The sequence below is a fragment of the Aplidium turbinatum genome, chromosome 5, assembly GCF_918807975.1.
Source record: "Aplidium turbinatum chromosome 5, kaAplTurb1.1, whole genome shotgun sequence".
Lineage (NCBI taxonomy): Eukaryota > Metazoa > Chordata > Ascidiacea > Aplousobranchia > Polyclinidae > Aplidium > Aplidium turbinatum.
The window spans coordinates 20,916,986-20,932,175 of NC_137476.1; the positions used below are offsets into that span (position 1 = coordinate 20,916,986).

Consider the following 15,190-nt stretch of genomic DNA (forward strand, 5'->3'; position numbering starts at 1 on the left):
GACAGAGTGAAGTTTCTGATTGTTGTTGGTGTTGTTCAGTTCAGTTTGTCTTTATTTCTGACCATCACATCGAAAAGATGAAAAACAATAATACAGTATGCCATACTTAGCATAACTTTATTTCATCCACTAGGTGCCACTGAATGGAAAGCAGTTCTGAGGTGCGTTGCTCAAGCGCACATCTTGAAAGCCGAACCAGCGGCGCTTGATCTTGAGCGCTATAGCCACTGAGCTAACGGGGCGGAACTTTCCCGAGCTCGCTTTGATCCGAGTGAGCCAAACGCATTTTTTCTACTTTTCGAGTGTTCTCAAGTGAAGCCTAACATAGAACCAAGTGGATAGAAGCTTATGGGGTTTACTGTGTAGCCTACTCGTAAAGATACCAGTTTAATATTTTTGTCAGTTTGCACAATTATGGTGATAACTTTAACCTGTACCCTTGATAAATTGCCTTGCTAACAAATTTTTTGTTAAGATGTTTCTTCTTAAAAAATTGTGCTGTTTCTAAGCAGACAGTATGTTTAAAAATTTCTTTATTTAAAACATTTCTGATTTTCGTTCGTTATGATAACATGCGATGGCAAGTAGCACAGTTCTAATAGGGTGGTAACAAATTCACAATAGACAAGAAACGATGAAAGACTTCTATTTCCAAACCTTTACAATTCGGATAAAGGGAAAACGAAGAAGTTTTTGTTGTATCGCCTTACATGCGGACAAGTTTGTTAACAAGACACAGACACATTAAGACAGGAATTGAACCGACAGCTTTCAGAGTGTTAGATAATCTCACCACATTGTTTGCGAAAAAACCACAAAAGTTTGTTCATAATCTCGTGTTGATAGACACTGAAGATGCAGGAAGTCATACATATAGCCTGATTAACGTGTTCTTTATTCAACCCAGAAAGTGCTTTTGAAATTTGACCACACAGTTAAAGATAACGGATTTGTTAAAGTGATAATTTTCTTCACTCCACTGCACCTTCCAACACTCATCTTGCTACATTGCTTAGATTTGTCGTTTGTTTTTTGAATATGTTTTGTTGGTGTGCGTCTACCACAGTATCTCGTTGGTTTTTTCGTCAGTGGAGGTTTCATTGACGATGTCACAGAGAGCTAACTCACTTTAGTTTATGCCTCAAAGTGCACCATATTCAATATTCATATATTCATTATGACGCAACAGTAAAGTTATCTTCAACAACTTGTGAACAAAAACTGAAATTCCAGGCAGCTTTCCAATCCTTGTCGCAAGATGGCGCGTCATAGCGGCGTTCTGCTTCGCTTCGACATTCAACGTAAGCTCTCCAAATTCTGTAAGAAAATGCTTCGACTATTAAGGTGCGTCAACACTCTGTAAGATGACTGTTTTCTTGCTTAACTTTTTAGTTTGTTTAAGATGATCGAGCGGTGTGGCGCTTAGTGAAAGTTATGCGAGATCAAGCACGAGTTAGCGAGAACAATTACGCCCCAGCACGAACAGCTAAGCTCAAATACTCGCTCAAGCAAGTTCTTTTGCTTGAAAATATTTTCGCGCCAAAACCTCAGGTCTACTCTCAGGAGGCTGAGTGCAGATCAAGCAACTAGGAAATTTGTTGTTCGATGGTTTTGATATTATTGTATGGATAATATTGGATACATCCAGTATTCTCTGACACCTGTTTCTGACTCTTTAGCTTCACTCAGGTGTCTGAATGCTTCTATAAAAAATTGGGAGCTGATATACAAGCCTACGCCCGAATGTATGCGATTCTAAAACGTGGGATTCCATTGTCTCAAATTTTTAAATGCAAATGAGACAATTAACAAAACCAAGAAAGATGTTGTAAAAAAGGTTTTTAGATTTTAGCTCTTCTGTAGTTAACCAATAGTTTGCTTTATGCTGCCAACCTGCAAAACTCGTTGGTGACATTCCCGCCAGGCTTGAGATCTTTCGTTATCAGCGATCGATGGAGCTGAGCGGAATGCATGGTGAAGTTATCAGAGCAAATGAATCTGTCTTCAAGATATTGTTCTTTGCTGTAATACGGCTCTCTTGCTAGTAAATAATCCATACCTAGCGAGAAAAGTGAAATGTTTTTAAAACAATAAGGAACAAAAATATATAAATGACTAATTGTCTTATTAAACTTCATTCGTGTTCAAAACAAGTGATGTGATTCTTTTTTAATTTCTATGATAAGTTACGATGGCAGTAAAAACTGCTACTTATCATTACGTTTGCATTAGATTGGAGAGTTTCCATTCAAACTCCAACCGGTTTCACACATCACCATTCAAAAACTTAAAACAATTACTTAGAAATAATCATAAAAGGCCATGAGAAAAGTTTTTATTTTAAGGTTTGGCATTCGCTTACCGCTGCCAGGACAAACCATTGCAATTTGCAGGCTAGTTAGTCAAACTGAACATTGGGAAAAACTTTCAAACATTGCAGTTTAAATGGACGCATGGTAATCTTCGTGTCGTGATCGTAAACAACTTTTTCAAGCTTTCACATACACTTTTACTTCCAACTTTCCTATTGAACGATATATTACCACATTTCGGGTTTTGCACTGAAACATCATGCTTAATTCACATGGGTTACAGCAGACATCTTTTAAGTAAGCAAAGGTTTTATTATTATCGAAAAGCTGCAGCGGTCGAAAGATGCCAACGCAAAGATCGATAGTTGAAAAGGAAGCACTGCGTAGTCAAAGTAAAATGAAATTAAAATTGTCAATCTAAAGAAATAATCGATTTAATCAATGAAATTTCGTGTTTAAATGAAAAACAGAATAGAAGCTGTGATATATTGGCTTACTGTCAGTGTCAAGCTCAGAAGAGCATCCCGAATTGTCTTTCGGGAGAAAGTAGGCTGTTACCAAACATGTGTCAAGACTCAAGACAGTTCTGCATTAACACTAAATAAGACCGATTTGGTTTTCAGATATTAACTGTTTTGATGACGTCACATTCTCAATCTCCTCGTTTAATTATGAGTAACATATGAGTGAAGTTTTTCAGCCTCTAAGGCAGAAGCGCGCAACATATGACAGGTGAACCAACGAACGGAATGCGATATCCATTTATGTGGCCCACCTGGTATTATTAAAATAAAACACAATAAGTGGGTTCTTTTCACTGCAACTGCAGGAATGTTCTTGTTTGTAACCAAGGCGTAGTCAGGGGGGAAAAGGGGGAGAATTTCTTGAGCCAAATCATCTTCTCAAAGGCCTTTGTAGAGTTCATATTATTCGAAGTATGGCGCTATGATTCAAATGATAAAGCAAATAAAGTTGTTTTTGCCACTCTTCTAAAAACCTTAACAGTCTGCTTCACCCTTACGATCGTCAGAAGATTCTTATTCAAATAGAATCTATAGCATCTCAAACAATTAGATGTTTGATTCAATTTGAATAAAAATGTGGAGATCGCACGAAACGCAAAACAAACTGTAATGGTTTTTAAGAGTGTAGCAACTATATTTGCTTTAATTCCTTCTGCTTGGCATTCTGCTAGGCATTGAGCGATTTCTTTGAAATGTCAACCAGTGCTAGAAACGATGTCAATAATAATTATTGTGTCGTTGCAATGTTATTTTAACATGTATCAATATTGTTGAACACAAGCCTGCCAATAAGTTTGGACTCAAACCAAAACGTGCACAAGTGTCAATGTTCACTTAAAATAATCAGAAAATTTCATCAAAAACTGGTTGATTTTACGTTTGTGATGAAAAGAGATTGACAAGCTTTATAAACGCGACAAGGCTAGCATGACATTGCTAAACATAAAAACTATTTATTTCAGGTCAATCCCTGCCTGCGGTGCAAATGGTAAACATGTCATTAAAAATATCCATTCGAATTTAAAAGTTATATCGCTTGTCGTTCCGAAAATTTCCTGCACAGTTCATTTATTTTTCAAACAGGCCTAGGCTACTTCTTTGATTGGTTCGATCTTCTTTTTTCAATGCATTTTGCAAAAACGCCTATTCCATTTGCCACTGAAAATTATGTTTAATGGATTGCAAATGTCATCTATCAAACAGTTTAAGTTAGATTAAAATTGTATCATCTATCAATCAATTATTCATGTGGCATTGGCAGATATCACTGAAGCAAAGGTTTGAATGAAAAATACATTTAAACCTCGATTTGTGTCATTCATAGTTATAAGAAGTTAACTATTTTTATAGTATTTACATATTGATGTTTAATCGGTTGTGACCTTTCGTAATGGAAGCTTTTGATGCAAAATATACTCTAAGCTCATGTCTAACTGATGTTTGAACTACCTTTTTGTTGTTTACAACTGCTAGGAGGGCGAAGTACGGTCTGAAGACGTTGAATTAATGTAAAAAAATAAATGATTTACAGGCTGGATATAGACACAACGTAATTCATTGAAAGGTTCAATCACTAAATCATGAATACGTTCAACCGTTAAGAAAATAAGAATCATTGATTTTTTCGACCAAACAGCCAAATGTAAAATAAATTGATGTGCCAGAGACAGGATAAGGATTGAACTCAGCCATCAGGGCGCTATTGCTCCTTGTGCCCTTTCTAGACAACAGTTTTATGCAAATCACTTGTTTCAAACCTATCAGTCTCATGTTGACTTTTTAAAGCGTAGGCAACTTTGCAGCGTTGGAATCATGCAAAGATTATGCTATATCTAGATCTAGTAACAAAATGAAACACAGTCCACTGACAACGTTTGGAAAAGTTGCGATGTATTAACATGTAGCTTAATTATGTAAAAACCGCAACAAGCAAGTCAAGTAGAAAAAACCTTAAGTCGAATGAATCTCGCCAACATTTGAACACAATATTCTCGTCAATCCAATTCAATTGAGAAAAGAAGCTGGAAGACATCTCCAAGACATGTAGCTGACTCGCGTATATCAAACGTTTTTATGAGTTTGACACTTTGTAGAAGAGATTTCAGCTTCTTATTTTTTTTAATTGCAACAGAATATTCACAACATTTGTAGTTTTTCAAACAAATGACATATTTTTGGAACGTACGTAGTCACGTCAAAATTAAGTCTTTTGTAAGAAAATTTCCATGATATAAAATACATTTTTGTTTTGATCTAAGGAATTTGTTTATGAATCATAAACAATCGAATCTGTCGTATCGAAGCTTACGCCATGGTTAAAGATTAAGATTGAGTTGGAGGGAGGACAAAGAAGTCACCGCGGCTACGCAGCTGACGCGATACACCTCTAATAATACAACAAAGTCCTGAACAGATTTTGGCCATTGGGTTCAGCGACCCCAGCTCATCAGGAATAGTGAATGGTCGATTTAAGAAGATTCGAGTCGTGATCGATTTTCAATATTTAGGCAAAGATGCACATTTGTGTCGATACGACGTATGAAAACAAAAAAACTCAGTTTCTTTGATTTCAATGAAATATTAATGGAATGTTGAAATCAACCGTAAAAGATGCAGTCAACACCTCAGCCAAGCGTGACGTCATTAACAAGATTTCTTGTGTGATTGGTTTAAAGTTTCGACGTTTGCAAAATCAAAGTTTTTTCAACAATGCTGGATTTGAAGCAAAATACTGGAATGTAAGCCCGCAACTTTTTGAATCTCTTTCACGTTTTCAGCACTCTTTCGATGGTTTATCTTACCCCTGCTGCAGTCGAAATTTTCACTTAGATTGCAAAGTGTGATGAAAGTAAAGTTACTTGCGTGTAGTTTTGTATTTGATTTCAGTATTATTTTACACTTCGGGAAAAAGTGCAGCCAAGTTTTCGAAAGGCACAATAGTTTGAAAAGTAGATGTATTTTATTTCAACAAAAATATTGAGTGTTCTCAGAAAAACGTACGTTTAGAAGAACAATAGGTTCTACTTGCAGAAGTGCAAACTACTGGACGAATTGAATACCTTTCATTGCGTGGAAATTGTAAAACAGGTATGTAAGCCTTTGACCAAAAAAACAAATATAGTATTATTTAAAATGGTTTTTAATATGATCTGTTACAAATACAATAGTGGGCCTTACCTCAACTGTTTTGAATCATTTAAATAAGCCAGATGTTGACAAAATGGCGTCAGAATATACGGCAGATTTGGAAAAATATGTTGCAGTTTCATGGGCAAGAATGATTGTGAACATGAACGTGGACGTCGCTATTCAGTACTGTAATTTCCAACTTCAAAAAACTACACAAAGAACGAACACTAACTCAAGTGCCTCGTAATCTCTTCAATCGTCATAAGTACTGAATATATACAAGCAATTTCAAGACATACAACGATTTTGAGATTTGATTCTGAGGTTATCACGCGGTTCATATGTGTTTCAAAAATGCTGAATATTGCTTTTAATTTAGTTTGGTAAATGGTGTCGGTCAGGGATGTACAAACTTTTTTCCAGGCGGACTAGATTTTATATTGTGGAACTGCCTGAGGGCCAACAATTCTTGATTACTTTATTGTGCACAACTTAAGATTTATTTTGTATTAAAATGCTTTGTTATTTGTTTGTCGTATCCAGGCTTACAACTGGTGGTTGAAGATTTCGATTAAGTGGACGGGAAGGCAAGGAAGCCAATCTTCGTGTCCACCTTCAGGCATGTCTTTAAGTGTCCAACCAAAGACACAGCTGCATACTCTTGAGCGGTGTCGAACCGGCGCCCTTTCGATTGCCGTTCCAGGGCTCTCACCACTCCGCTATGCAGCCGATTCATTGTTATACATTTCATACAACAAAGCAACATGCAATTTGAAACATTTTAATATTTACACATCACGCGATACCTACACGTTATCTGCATTTTGAACAGAAATAAAAACATTCGGAAACTTTGTAAAACATAGCTGTGTTAATATGAAGAACGAAACTGACGTATTGATTTCTACACCCAGGTCAAGTCTGATTCGAGAGTAGTGGTATGAGTGCTAAATTTGATTTCAAGCGGTTCTGTTTTACTTTATGGGCTGAACAAGCTTAAATTTTTTTTTGCAAACAATAATCTAAAAAAATGCAAGTGAAATTGGTGTAGGCTGATTTATGATGTGCGGGCCAAAATAACGTATCGTGCAACAACAGGCGTGGGCCATAGAAAAACGCACCGTGGTTCGTAATTTGCCCTTGGACTTTGGACACCTCTGGAGTAAGTCTTTCGTGACAAATCTGATGATGGTGATTTTGAAGCATCAGGTAAATTTTGAGTTGAACGCTCTCTACCGCGCTTCTCCTTTCACTTTGGCTGATTAACAACTAAGCTGCCAGTGAAAAGTTTTTCCCCTGGGATGAGAATGTTTATGTACAAAACCAATGTCTTATGACGTTAAAACGATGTAAAAAGACTAATATTGGTAGAAAAACGTTGCATATCTTTGGAAAGCATCAGGGAAAGCATTCACAGTCACATTTTCGTGTCACCAGTCTTGTGAACATGTGGCCTGCTGCAAGTAGCGCATATGCCGCATAATCTCATTGTCATCCGTTTTAATGGGACTGTTAACTATACAATAGTCGGTAAACACATCAGCAAATATAGAGGTGAAAATCATAATGATCTGTCATTAACACGTTAAGCTTTGTACCAGGATTGAAAGCCAAGGGTGACGCCGACGAGGGCAAATATTTACATTTTTGATGACAAGAAAAACAATTCAATAAAAGCTCACAAAAACCATGCAATGTTTCATTGAGACATTAGCCTTACTAAAACAATAGTCTTGTACGGTACCCTTAATCCTTCATCGGGAGACCTAGTCAGGTAATTCATAAGACAACAATTTATTGTTTAACTGTCATATTCAGTGTTGCTATATGTTTTTGGGGTCGATGACGCCGAATTTGGTGCTAGTTTTTGTCCAGTGCCAATGGTTTGGAAGATATTTGCGAAACAAGTTTTTACTGATATTTGAAAATTAGTCAAAATATTGTAGCCTACATTAGTTGAGATTAAAATTGTATTTAAAGTGCTATTCAATATCATACAACCTGCTTAAATAATTTACTATTTCTTTTGACCACTCGCTAGAATTCAGAGGTGACGAACTTGCGGCCCGCAAAACAATTTGACAATCGCTCATGCATTAAAGACAAAAGACATCTCAGAGCTGTTTTATGCCTTCGCTGGTGCAACTTTCCTGTGCTATTTTCTTGCCCTAAACTAAACTTGATTTGTTTTTATTTTTTCCTGTTGTATGTTTCGATTCTGCGTAAGATAATTTCAACTGTGTGGGTTTTATTACTTTTATCTGCCGTTTGTTACTTTTCATGAATAATATCGAGTCGCTTCTAAAAGATTTCATAGTAGGTTACGATTAAAAAATTGTGTGGCCCGATAACTCATGTGTAATTGGCAAAGTGGCCCGCGACCGCAAAAACGTTCGTCACCCATGCGCTAGATGATGGTGAAAAGCTACAAACTTGCAACGAGAAAATTTTCAATATGTAATAAGGTTAAAATTTTGGCTGTTTACAGTACAACTGGACACATTTTTGGAGAGTTGGGCTAGTGGCTAAGTCTATGTTCTTTTTTACCCATAGTCACTAGTCAAAGGTAAAGGCGCTAATGACTAATGGAGTTTACTGTGTGTAGTTAATAGGGTTAGCATGTTTTTAGATAGTTTAATTTGGTAAAAAAGTCAAAAAGCAAATGAAGCGCCCCAGTGACCCAAGGTGGGTGGTTTAAGCTACTAAATTGCACATTCTGTTTAAATAAAAGATCACGAATCTGTCAATATATTGTTGGATTTTGCACAATACAAGAACCATAGATGGGACGTGTGTGGTGATTTTTAAATAATTGCTTTCTTGTTGAGTTTGCTAGGCGGCTATACCAAACATTCTTGTTTTCTTTATTTGTGGAATACAAGAGCAGATGAGCAGCACTACTTAATGAAAAACTGGTCAGCATGCAAAAAACTCATCCCAGTCTTCCACAATGTCAAAACGTACCTCTCATTGAATGGAATAAAGCATTCCTTCTACCAACACACATAAAACTTGGGCTTGCTAAATAGTTGTAAAAGCATTGGGTCCAGCAAGTTATGCCTTTCAACACATTCGCTCAATGTTTTTAAACCTTTTTGAAGCTAAAGTATAAGGGTGGGATATTTGTTACCCCAAATAAGAAAAATGTTGGCATCAAAAGAACTGCAGGAATCAATAACTGCTTTGGAAGTGCATGGCAAGCTTTTACAATGACAGTGAAAGGATTTCTTTGTAACTATAGAAGAGAAAACCACGTTATGGTAATGTCAAATTTGATTGAAAGTTAGGATGCCGCTTGCCCTTATTGTACTATTTGCATTCTCATTTGGTATTTTTCCGCGATAACTTGGCCGATGTGAGCGAAGAGCATGGTGAACGGTTTCATCACGACATTTTAGTTATGGAAAAACGCTACCAAATGAGGTGGAATAAAGCCATGATGGGAGGTTATATTTGAAGTTTGGTACGAGAGTTTGACACAACGTACAAATGAATCACTTTGACCAATATGCATTTTTGATTAGGTGTCCAGACTGGTTGTCTTACTATGTTTTTATTGTCCTTTTTATGTTGTGGTGTGCAATTTTTTACGCCATGCAAGAGCTAGTTGTAATATTAACTTAAAATCATCATTTTATAAAATTATAATTTGTGACAGAACCAATGACATTACAAACAAATTTACGCCATTTTTAAAATTAGCGACCCAAAAAGCATAGAAAAACACTCTAATATTTTGCTAAACAAAATTCTTCCAAAAAATTGCTGTTCAGTATAATGTATTCTCGGCTCTCGCTGCTCTTCATAAGATTAAAATCAACAGTGTCATTGTAGCGCTCATCCCTTGCCGTCCGCCAGTGGTATTGAGAAAAAGTATCCACCAAAAGGAAAGGTGTAGTCTAAAGCTACTACACCAATTCACTGATTGATTCACTGCAACACTGCAGTGCAACCATACATCAGCAGCAGAAAATTTAGAAAGGATTCCATGAATAATTGACAGGTCAAAGATCAACACATTGAATCATCATGGAAGCAAAATGCAAATGCTTTACCCACAGTGTATATATTGTACGGTACTTCGCAAAATCAGTTTCAATAGCCAAAGTACATAATGCTGGTCGCGAAAGACTAATGTATTTCCTCATCATCATACATTAAGTAATTAAGTATACAACTAAATTTGATTACTTTTTCCGGCATAACACTTATGTCTTTGCTTTCGAGATACAATTTGTGGCGAACACAGAAGCCGCAGTATTCTTGTTATTATATAAGTAATCTTCCAGTGCCTTGCCAAAGATTCAGCCACTTACAAGTGACTACCGGTATCTGAATACTATTTAGTATTTTCATCAACAGTAGTATTAGTAGTATTTTGTACTTTTGCGTATGCATTTTCCCTATTGTGTACATTATCCGCTTTGAATATGTGCATTGTTAAGGCATGAAACGTAAAGCATTCATCTAACTTGTATTTTTCTGCTTTCACTTCCAATTCACCAGAAGTAATCTAAAAGTCCTAAACTGGAGCCGCTTGCGAAAGAGTAACTCATGGTGATGAACAATCGAACTTTTCACTGTTCAACAAACAATGAAAACAAAATAACTGAAGAGCCTTAGTGAATGTCATCAACCGAATCAAATGTTTACGGTTCGTTGCTTTAAAGTCGCCAGGGCTTACACAGATCCAAAGATGGAGTTACTGTAATCGTTTTCTATCGTTTCAATGTCTAGTAATGCAAAAATAGCATTAAAAATTGGCTCGTGCATGGCTCTATCGAAACCTTGCACACACACGAAGGCACAAAGTTAGTCTTAAGCCTCAGCCTGCTTGAATAACACTCAATGTTGATTTTACATCAATGCAACGCTTTCGTCTGTAAAAGGAACATCGCCATCGAAAATAAACCAGCTCGGTCAATCGCGGATAACTTGTGACCTTGTAACCCGCCAGCGAAAGTTATCATTTTTAGATTGTTTCAACTAGCGATGTTGAAATGACGTGAAACTGTCTTCTCGCTAGCTAAGAGATTTCTGCGAACTGGTTCACACAAACTTTGCCTCTCCTCTGCAAGAATACGAGCAATAACTAAATAACGAATACGAGCAATTATTCCACACTATGAAATTCAGTATCTCAATCCAAGCGTTAAAGCACATATGTGTTGAAGCACAATTCTTACTGTATAGCAGTGCGAAGGTCAATCCAACCAAGACGACGATTCCAACGGGCAATACAATTTTCATCCAATTTCCTGACCTCTGATGGCTGTACTTCATGATGCGATGATATATTACACTGTATCTGACTCAAATGTTTGTAATTGTGAATCTAAAACTTCATAAAACAAAATTAATGCCATAAACAAAGTTTGTTTTCGTCAAGGAAATTGTCTTCAAGGTACTATACCGTCGATAAGTTATTTTGGGTCGAACCAGGAGCCAGACCTGCAAAGTTTCCTTTTAATAAATTTTATGGATTAACTGTGAACCTGGTCTACAGAATACAATACTAGTTCGAGAGCTTATGTTTATTGCCAATCATATCTTACAGTTACAAACACAACGCAATTAAACTATGATTGTAGGCTATTCATAAAAAGCACTCAACAAAAACTAAATGTTTCTTTTTAGCAGCAATCAGAAACAAATAAATGCTTTTCAGTTTAATTTGATCAGAGTTGTGACATTTTTGTTTAGTTGTGAAATGAAAGCTTTGAAACGTCGACTGTCCAATAGGCACTGCTTTGAACCACTGCCTGAGCCTGGTTCTACCATAGATGGTTCAGCTGCATCTACACTATCTCACCAGAGTCACCAAGTCAACTCAACAACGAAACCTCTCGCTCTCATTGGCAAGTCCGGTGACTACTTTCGCCCTTTTTCTTGTTGCCAACTGAATCGTTCAACTCTCATCATTTGAGCAAACACTATCATTGCGGCAATGTGTAACGACGTAGGCCTCATCAGAGATTTGTTGGCTTGGAGAAAAATATAGCCAACAATAACTGGAAAAGTTTTTTGGATGCAAAACAGAAGCAAAGATGGGCCAATTTTTGAGCAATCTAATCAGATACCATGGACCTATTGCGTTATTTAAATTAACATGTCACTTAACAACAACTGTCACCAGGTCAGTGGCAGAGTGGTTTCGCCTTCGGCTCTGGTAGATCTGACGTCGATTCCAGTTCGGATCAAACCGAAGACTTTAAAAACGATACCGATTGTGTTCTTTCTTGCATAACGCAGTGAAGATAAGCTGGGTAATAACGTGATGACATTGTAAACCTGATATAAAAATCAGCCCTGTCGTTAAAAGACCTTAGCTGTGGTAGAGCAACAAAAAATAAAATCCTATCATTATTAACAACTAATGTCCACAGTATAAAACTTGATATCTTTCAATCTTTGTTTATTTTCGGTGTCTGTTCCGTTTTGCCCCGGCCGTGGAGTAAAACGGACATAGTACGACATTTTGCTTCATGGTTCATTTTGTTAATTAGTTATCAAGATCAGCAATATTTTGTGAACTTCATAAATAAAAACTGTAAGGTTTGGTAACATGTAAGTTCATCATAAAGCGTGTGGCAACTTTAACAGCAGCACAGCATTTAGTAACCAGCAAACCTCGTCTTTTCACTCTTTCTTGCATGTAGCCTATACTGCCTACCTTACATTTTTACTGTCACCCAAATTTGCCTGATGTTATACTGTACAGTCTGTACCTCAATTTAAATCTCATTGCTTTTCTCAACAGAACCTTTTTCACGGTTACAACAAATCATGTAAGTATTCTGAGCCGGCAAACGTTTGCTAAAGTTTTGGAACTGAGACTGCAGCTTGATTGACGTGATTAGCCTTAATTATTGCTTGACGTCATAATCGTGCGGAAAAGTCATTCATGACAATTATAAATGCCATTTGACGTTAATGAGCTGAAGAAAGTAAGTTACAATATAAGCTGAAATATTTTATATTGTATTCCAGCAGTTTGAATAAGCTTTCCTAGTGTGAGAATAAACCTTTAAAAATCAACAAAATATGGCAGAACGACTGACTGCGTAGGGGCTTTCCCGTGTACGAGAAGGTTGAGTACCAACCCAGAAGTTGATTTAAAAAAAAGCTTGGGAAAATCGCGATGCTTATAGGCCTGCCTGTAAAACTGCGACAGAACTCACGCCTTCTTGGTGTGGTAACAGGAACCCTACATATCAAACTCTGTTGCCGCTACACTTTCTAGTGGAGCAACTAATGCTAGGCTACAAAGTTTTAAAGAGTCACATAATGTCCCTAATAGCCAGAGGTGGACAGTAGCGCGCTACTTTTTGGTAGCACAATAGCGGCGCTACATTTTTGTTAGAGTAACGGCTGCAGTAGAGGTGCTACTTTTTCCCCAAGCTGGCGTAAGCAGAGGCGCTACATTTGCTTCAGTCGCACTTCCGCTACTTTGTAATTTGAAGTGGACAGAAATGAGTCATTTTTAGAAACTATGATAGAAACACAAGAGCATACAAATAGATTTTCACCAAGAACTTTTTTTCCATAACGACGTTGAAATGGCAGTGTAAACGAATGTAGTGCTGAAAGGTTATCATTCGTTTTTAAGGTCCTTTTGACTTGACATTGTACTTGAATAGAGGTTTTCCGTGTCAGTTGAAAACAAAAGTAGCGCGCGCTACTTAATTCATAGGGGCGGTAGACCGGTAGCAACTAGCGAAGCTATTTTGGCGTATTGTAGCGAGCTACTTTCACAGTAGCGCAAAAGTCTCTAACAATTGTGTTTTAAATCATTGCATGATGCATTGAGAGGCACTTGTAGTAAAAAAATTGAACCAAGAAAAAAAAATCAGAGATGCGATCTGAAGATTGTTCTTAGTGATGTTATAAGAACTGTAAACTTTGTTCGCTCCCATCCAAAGAAACATGGAAGTTTTTCAGAACTGTGCAAAGACATGGAAGAAGAAGTGAGGTTGTGTTATATCATGCAGAGGTACGCTGGTTATCCAGAAGAAAAGTTTTGAAGCGAGTATTTCAACTGCGAAAAGAGTTGTATGTTTTCCTTGCTCAAGGAGAACACGTAATGGCCGCAAAATTTGAAGATAACTTTTGGCTTGCATAATTGTCCTACTTAATTGCAATATTTAAAAGCACAAAGCAGTTGAATTTGTCGATGCAAGAAAAACGATGTAATATTTTGAAGTTGCCAGTAAAGTTCAAGCTTTTAAATCCAAAGTAAACGATATCAGACCAAATCAGAAAAATTTCATTCTATTCTATAGAATATAATCATTCTATTTGAATAAGACTATACTGAAGAAGCCACACTTGTGTAGCAAAAGCTCTATATATTAATAAATTGATTTTTCTGATTTGGCGTGATATTGTTTACTTTGTTTTAAATGTTTTGTCACACTGTGCATCCTTTGGATCATCACTTGAATCATAAGAACGTTTGATAAAAAGTTTAGTAACGAAGTTTTATTTTGAAATTTTAAATCCAACTTGAAGTTGTGGAAGATTAATGCGCCAAAATGCAATTTTTCTGATTTTGAATGCTGGAACAGGTTCATCAAGACTAGTAGCCTAATTGGAAAATCCAAAACCTTAACATCGAATTAAAAATAAAATCAACTTTACATGAACATCTCGATGTGTTACAGCAAAATTTTCCAGAGTACGATTATTCGAATCTTGATCCTCTATTGCAGTGGTTCTCAACTGGGGGTCCGCGGACCCCAAGGGGTCCGTGAAGCAATTTCCGGGGGTCCGCGAAAGTTTCCGAGTTTTCAACATGACAGATAAATTAAGAAATTTAAAAATTGTTTGTGCTTTGTTTATGTATTAGCCTACAGTGATTCTTAAACTGTAAGTCGCAACGCACTGGTGCGTCGTTTGAAATTGCAAAGGACATTGCACAAAGGTTTGGTTTCTTAACTAAAATACCATATAAATTACTTAAACCTTTTAATAAGGCTATGTTGGCTATGTTCAACTAAATTCTTTTAAGACAACAGATTGTTGATCAATGATTAACTTGGAAATGCAAACGTTGGTCAGCAGTCTATCACCACTCACAGTTTTGCAATGACTGCGATTATAACGAATTAATATTGATTTCAAATGAAAAAAGGGATAATTAAATTCTTTGTAACAGTCGCAAGTATTCTATTAACTTTTGATAAAAGTTATAGAAAAACATCAAATGAGCATATAGCTTACCGA

The 15,190-nt window shown here is 36.6% G+C and overlaps 1 protein-coding gene across 1 annotated transcript; it reads right to left on the minus strand.

The window, feature by feature from the left end:
- Positions 1 to 508: 508 nt before the first annotated feature.
- On the minus strand, positions 509 to 11,299 carry LOC145771328 (uncharacterized). Its single transcript, XM_082583077.1, has 3 exons — positions 11,152 to 11,299; positions 1,894 to 2,059; positions 509 to 1,317 (listed from the first exon to the last, which is right to left on the minus strand). Exons 1-3 carry the CDS (start codon positions 11,246 to 11,248, stop codon positions 1,176 to 1,178), a joined length of 405 nt encoding a protein of 134 aa, XP_082439203.1. The 5' UTR covers positions 11,249 to 11,299; the 3' UTR covers positions 509 to 1,175.
- Positions 11,300 to 15,190: the final 3,891 nt, after the last annotated feature.

Coding starts and splice junctions, on each gene's coding strand:
- LOC145771328 (XM_082583077.1), bottom strand. CDS start 11,248: ATGAAGTACAGCCATCAGAGGTCAGGAAATTGGATGAAAATTGTATTG. Junction 2,060..11,151: donor GACCTTCGCACTGCTATACA/GTAAGAATTGTG, acceptor TTTTCTCGCTAG/GTATGGATTATTTACTAGCA. Junction 1,318..1,893: donor GTCACCAACGAGTTTTGCAG/GTTGGCAGCATA, acceptor ATTTTCTTACAG/AATTTGGAGAGCTTACGTTG.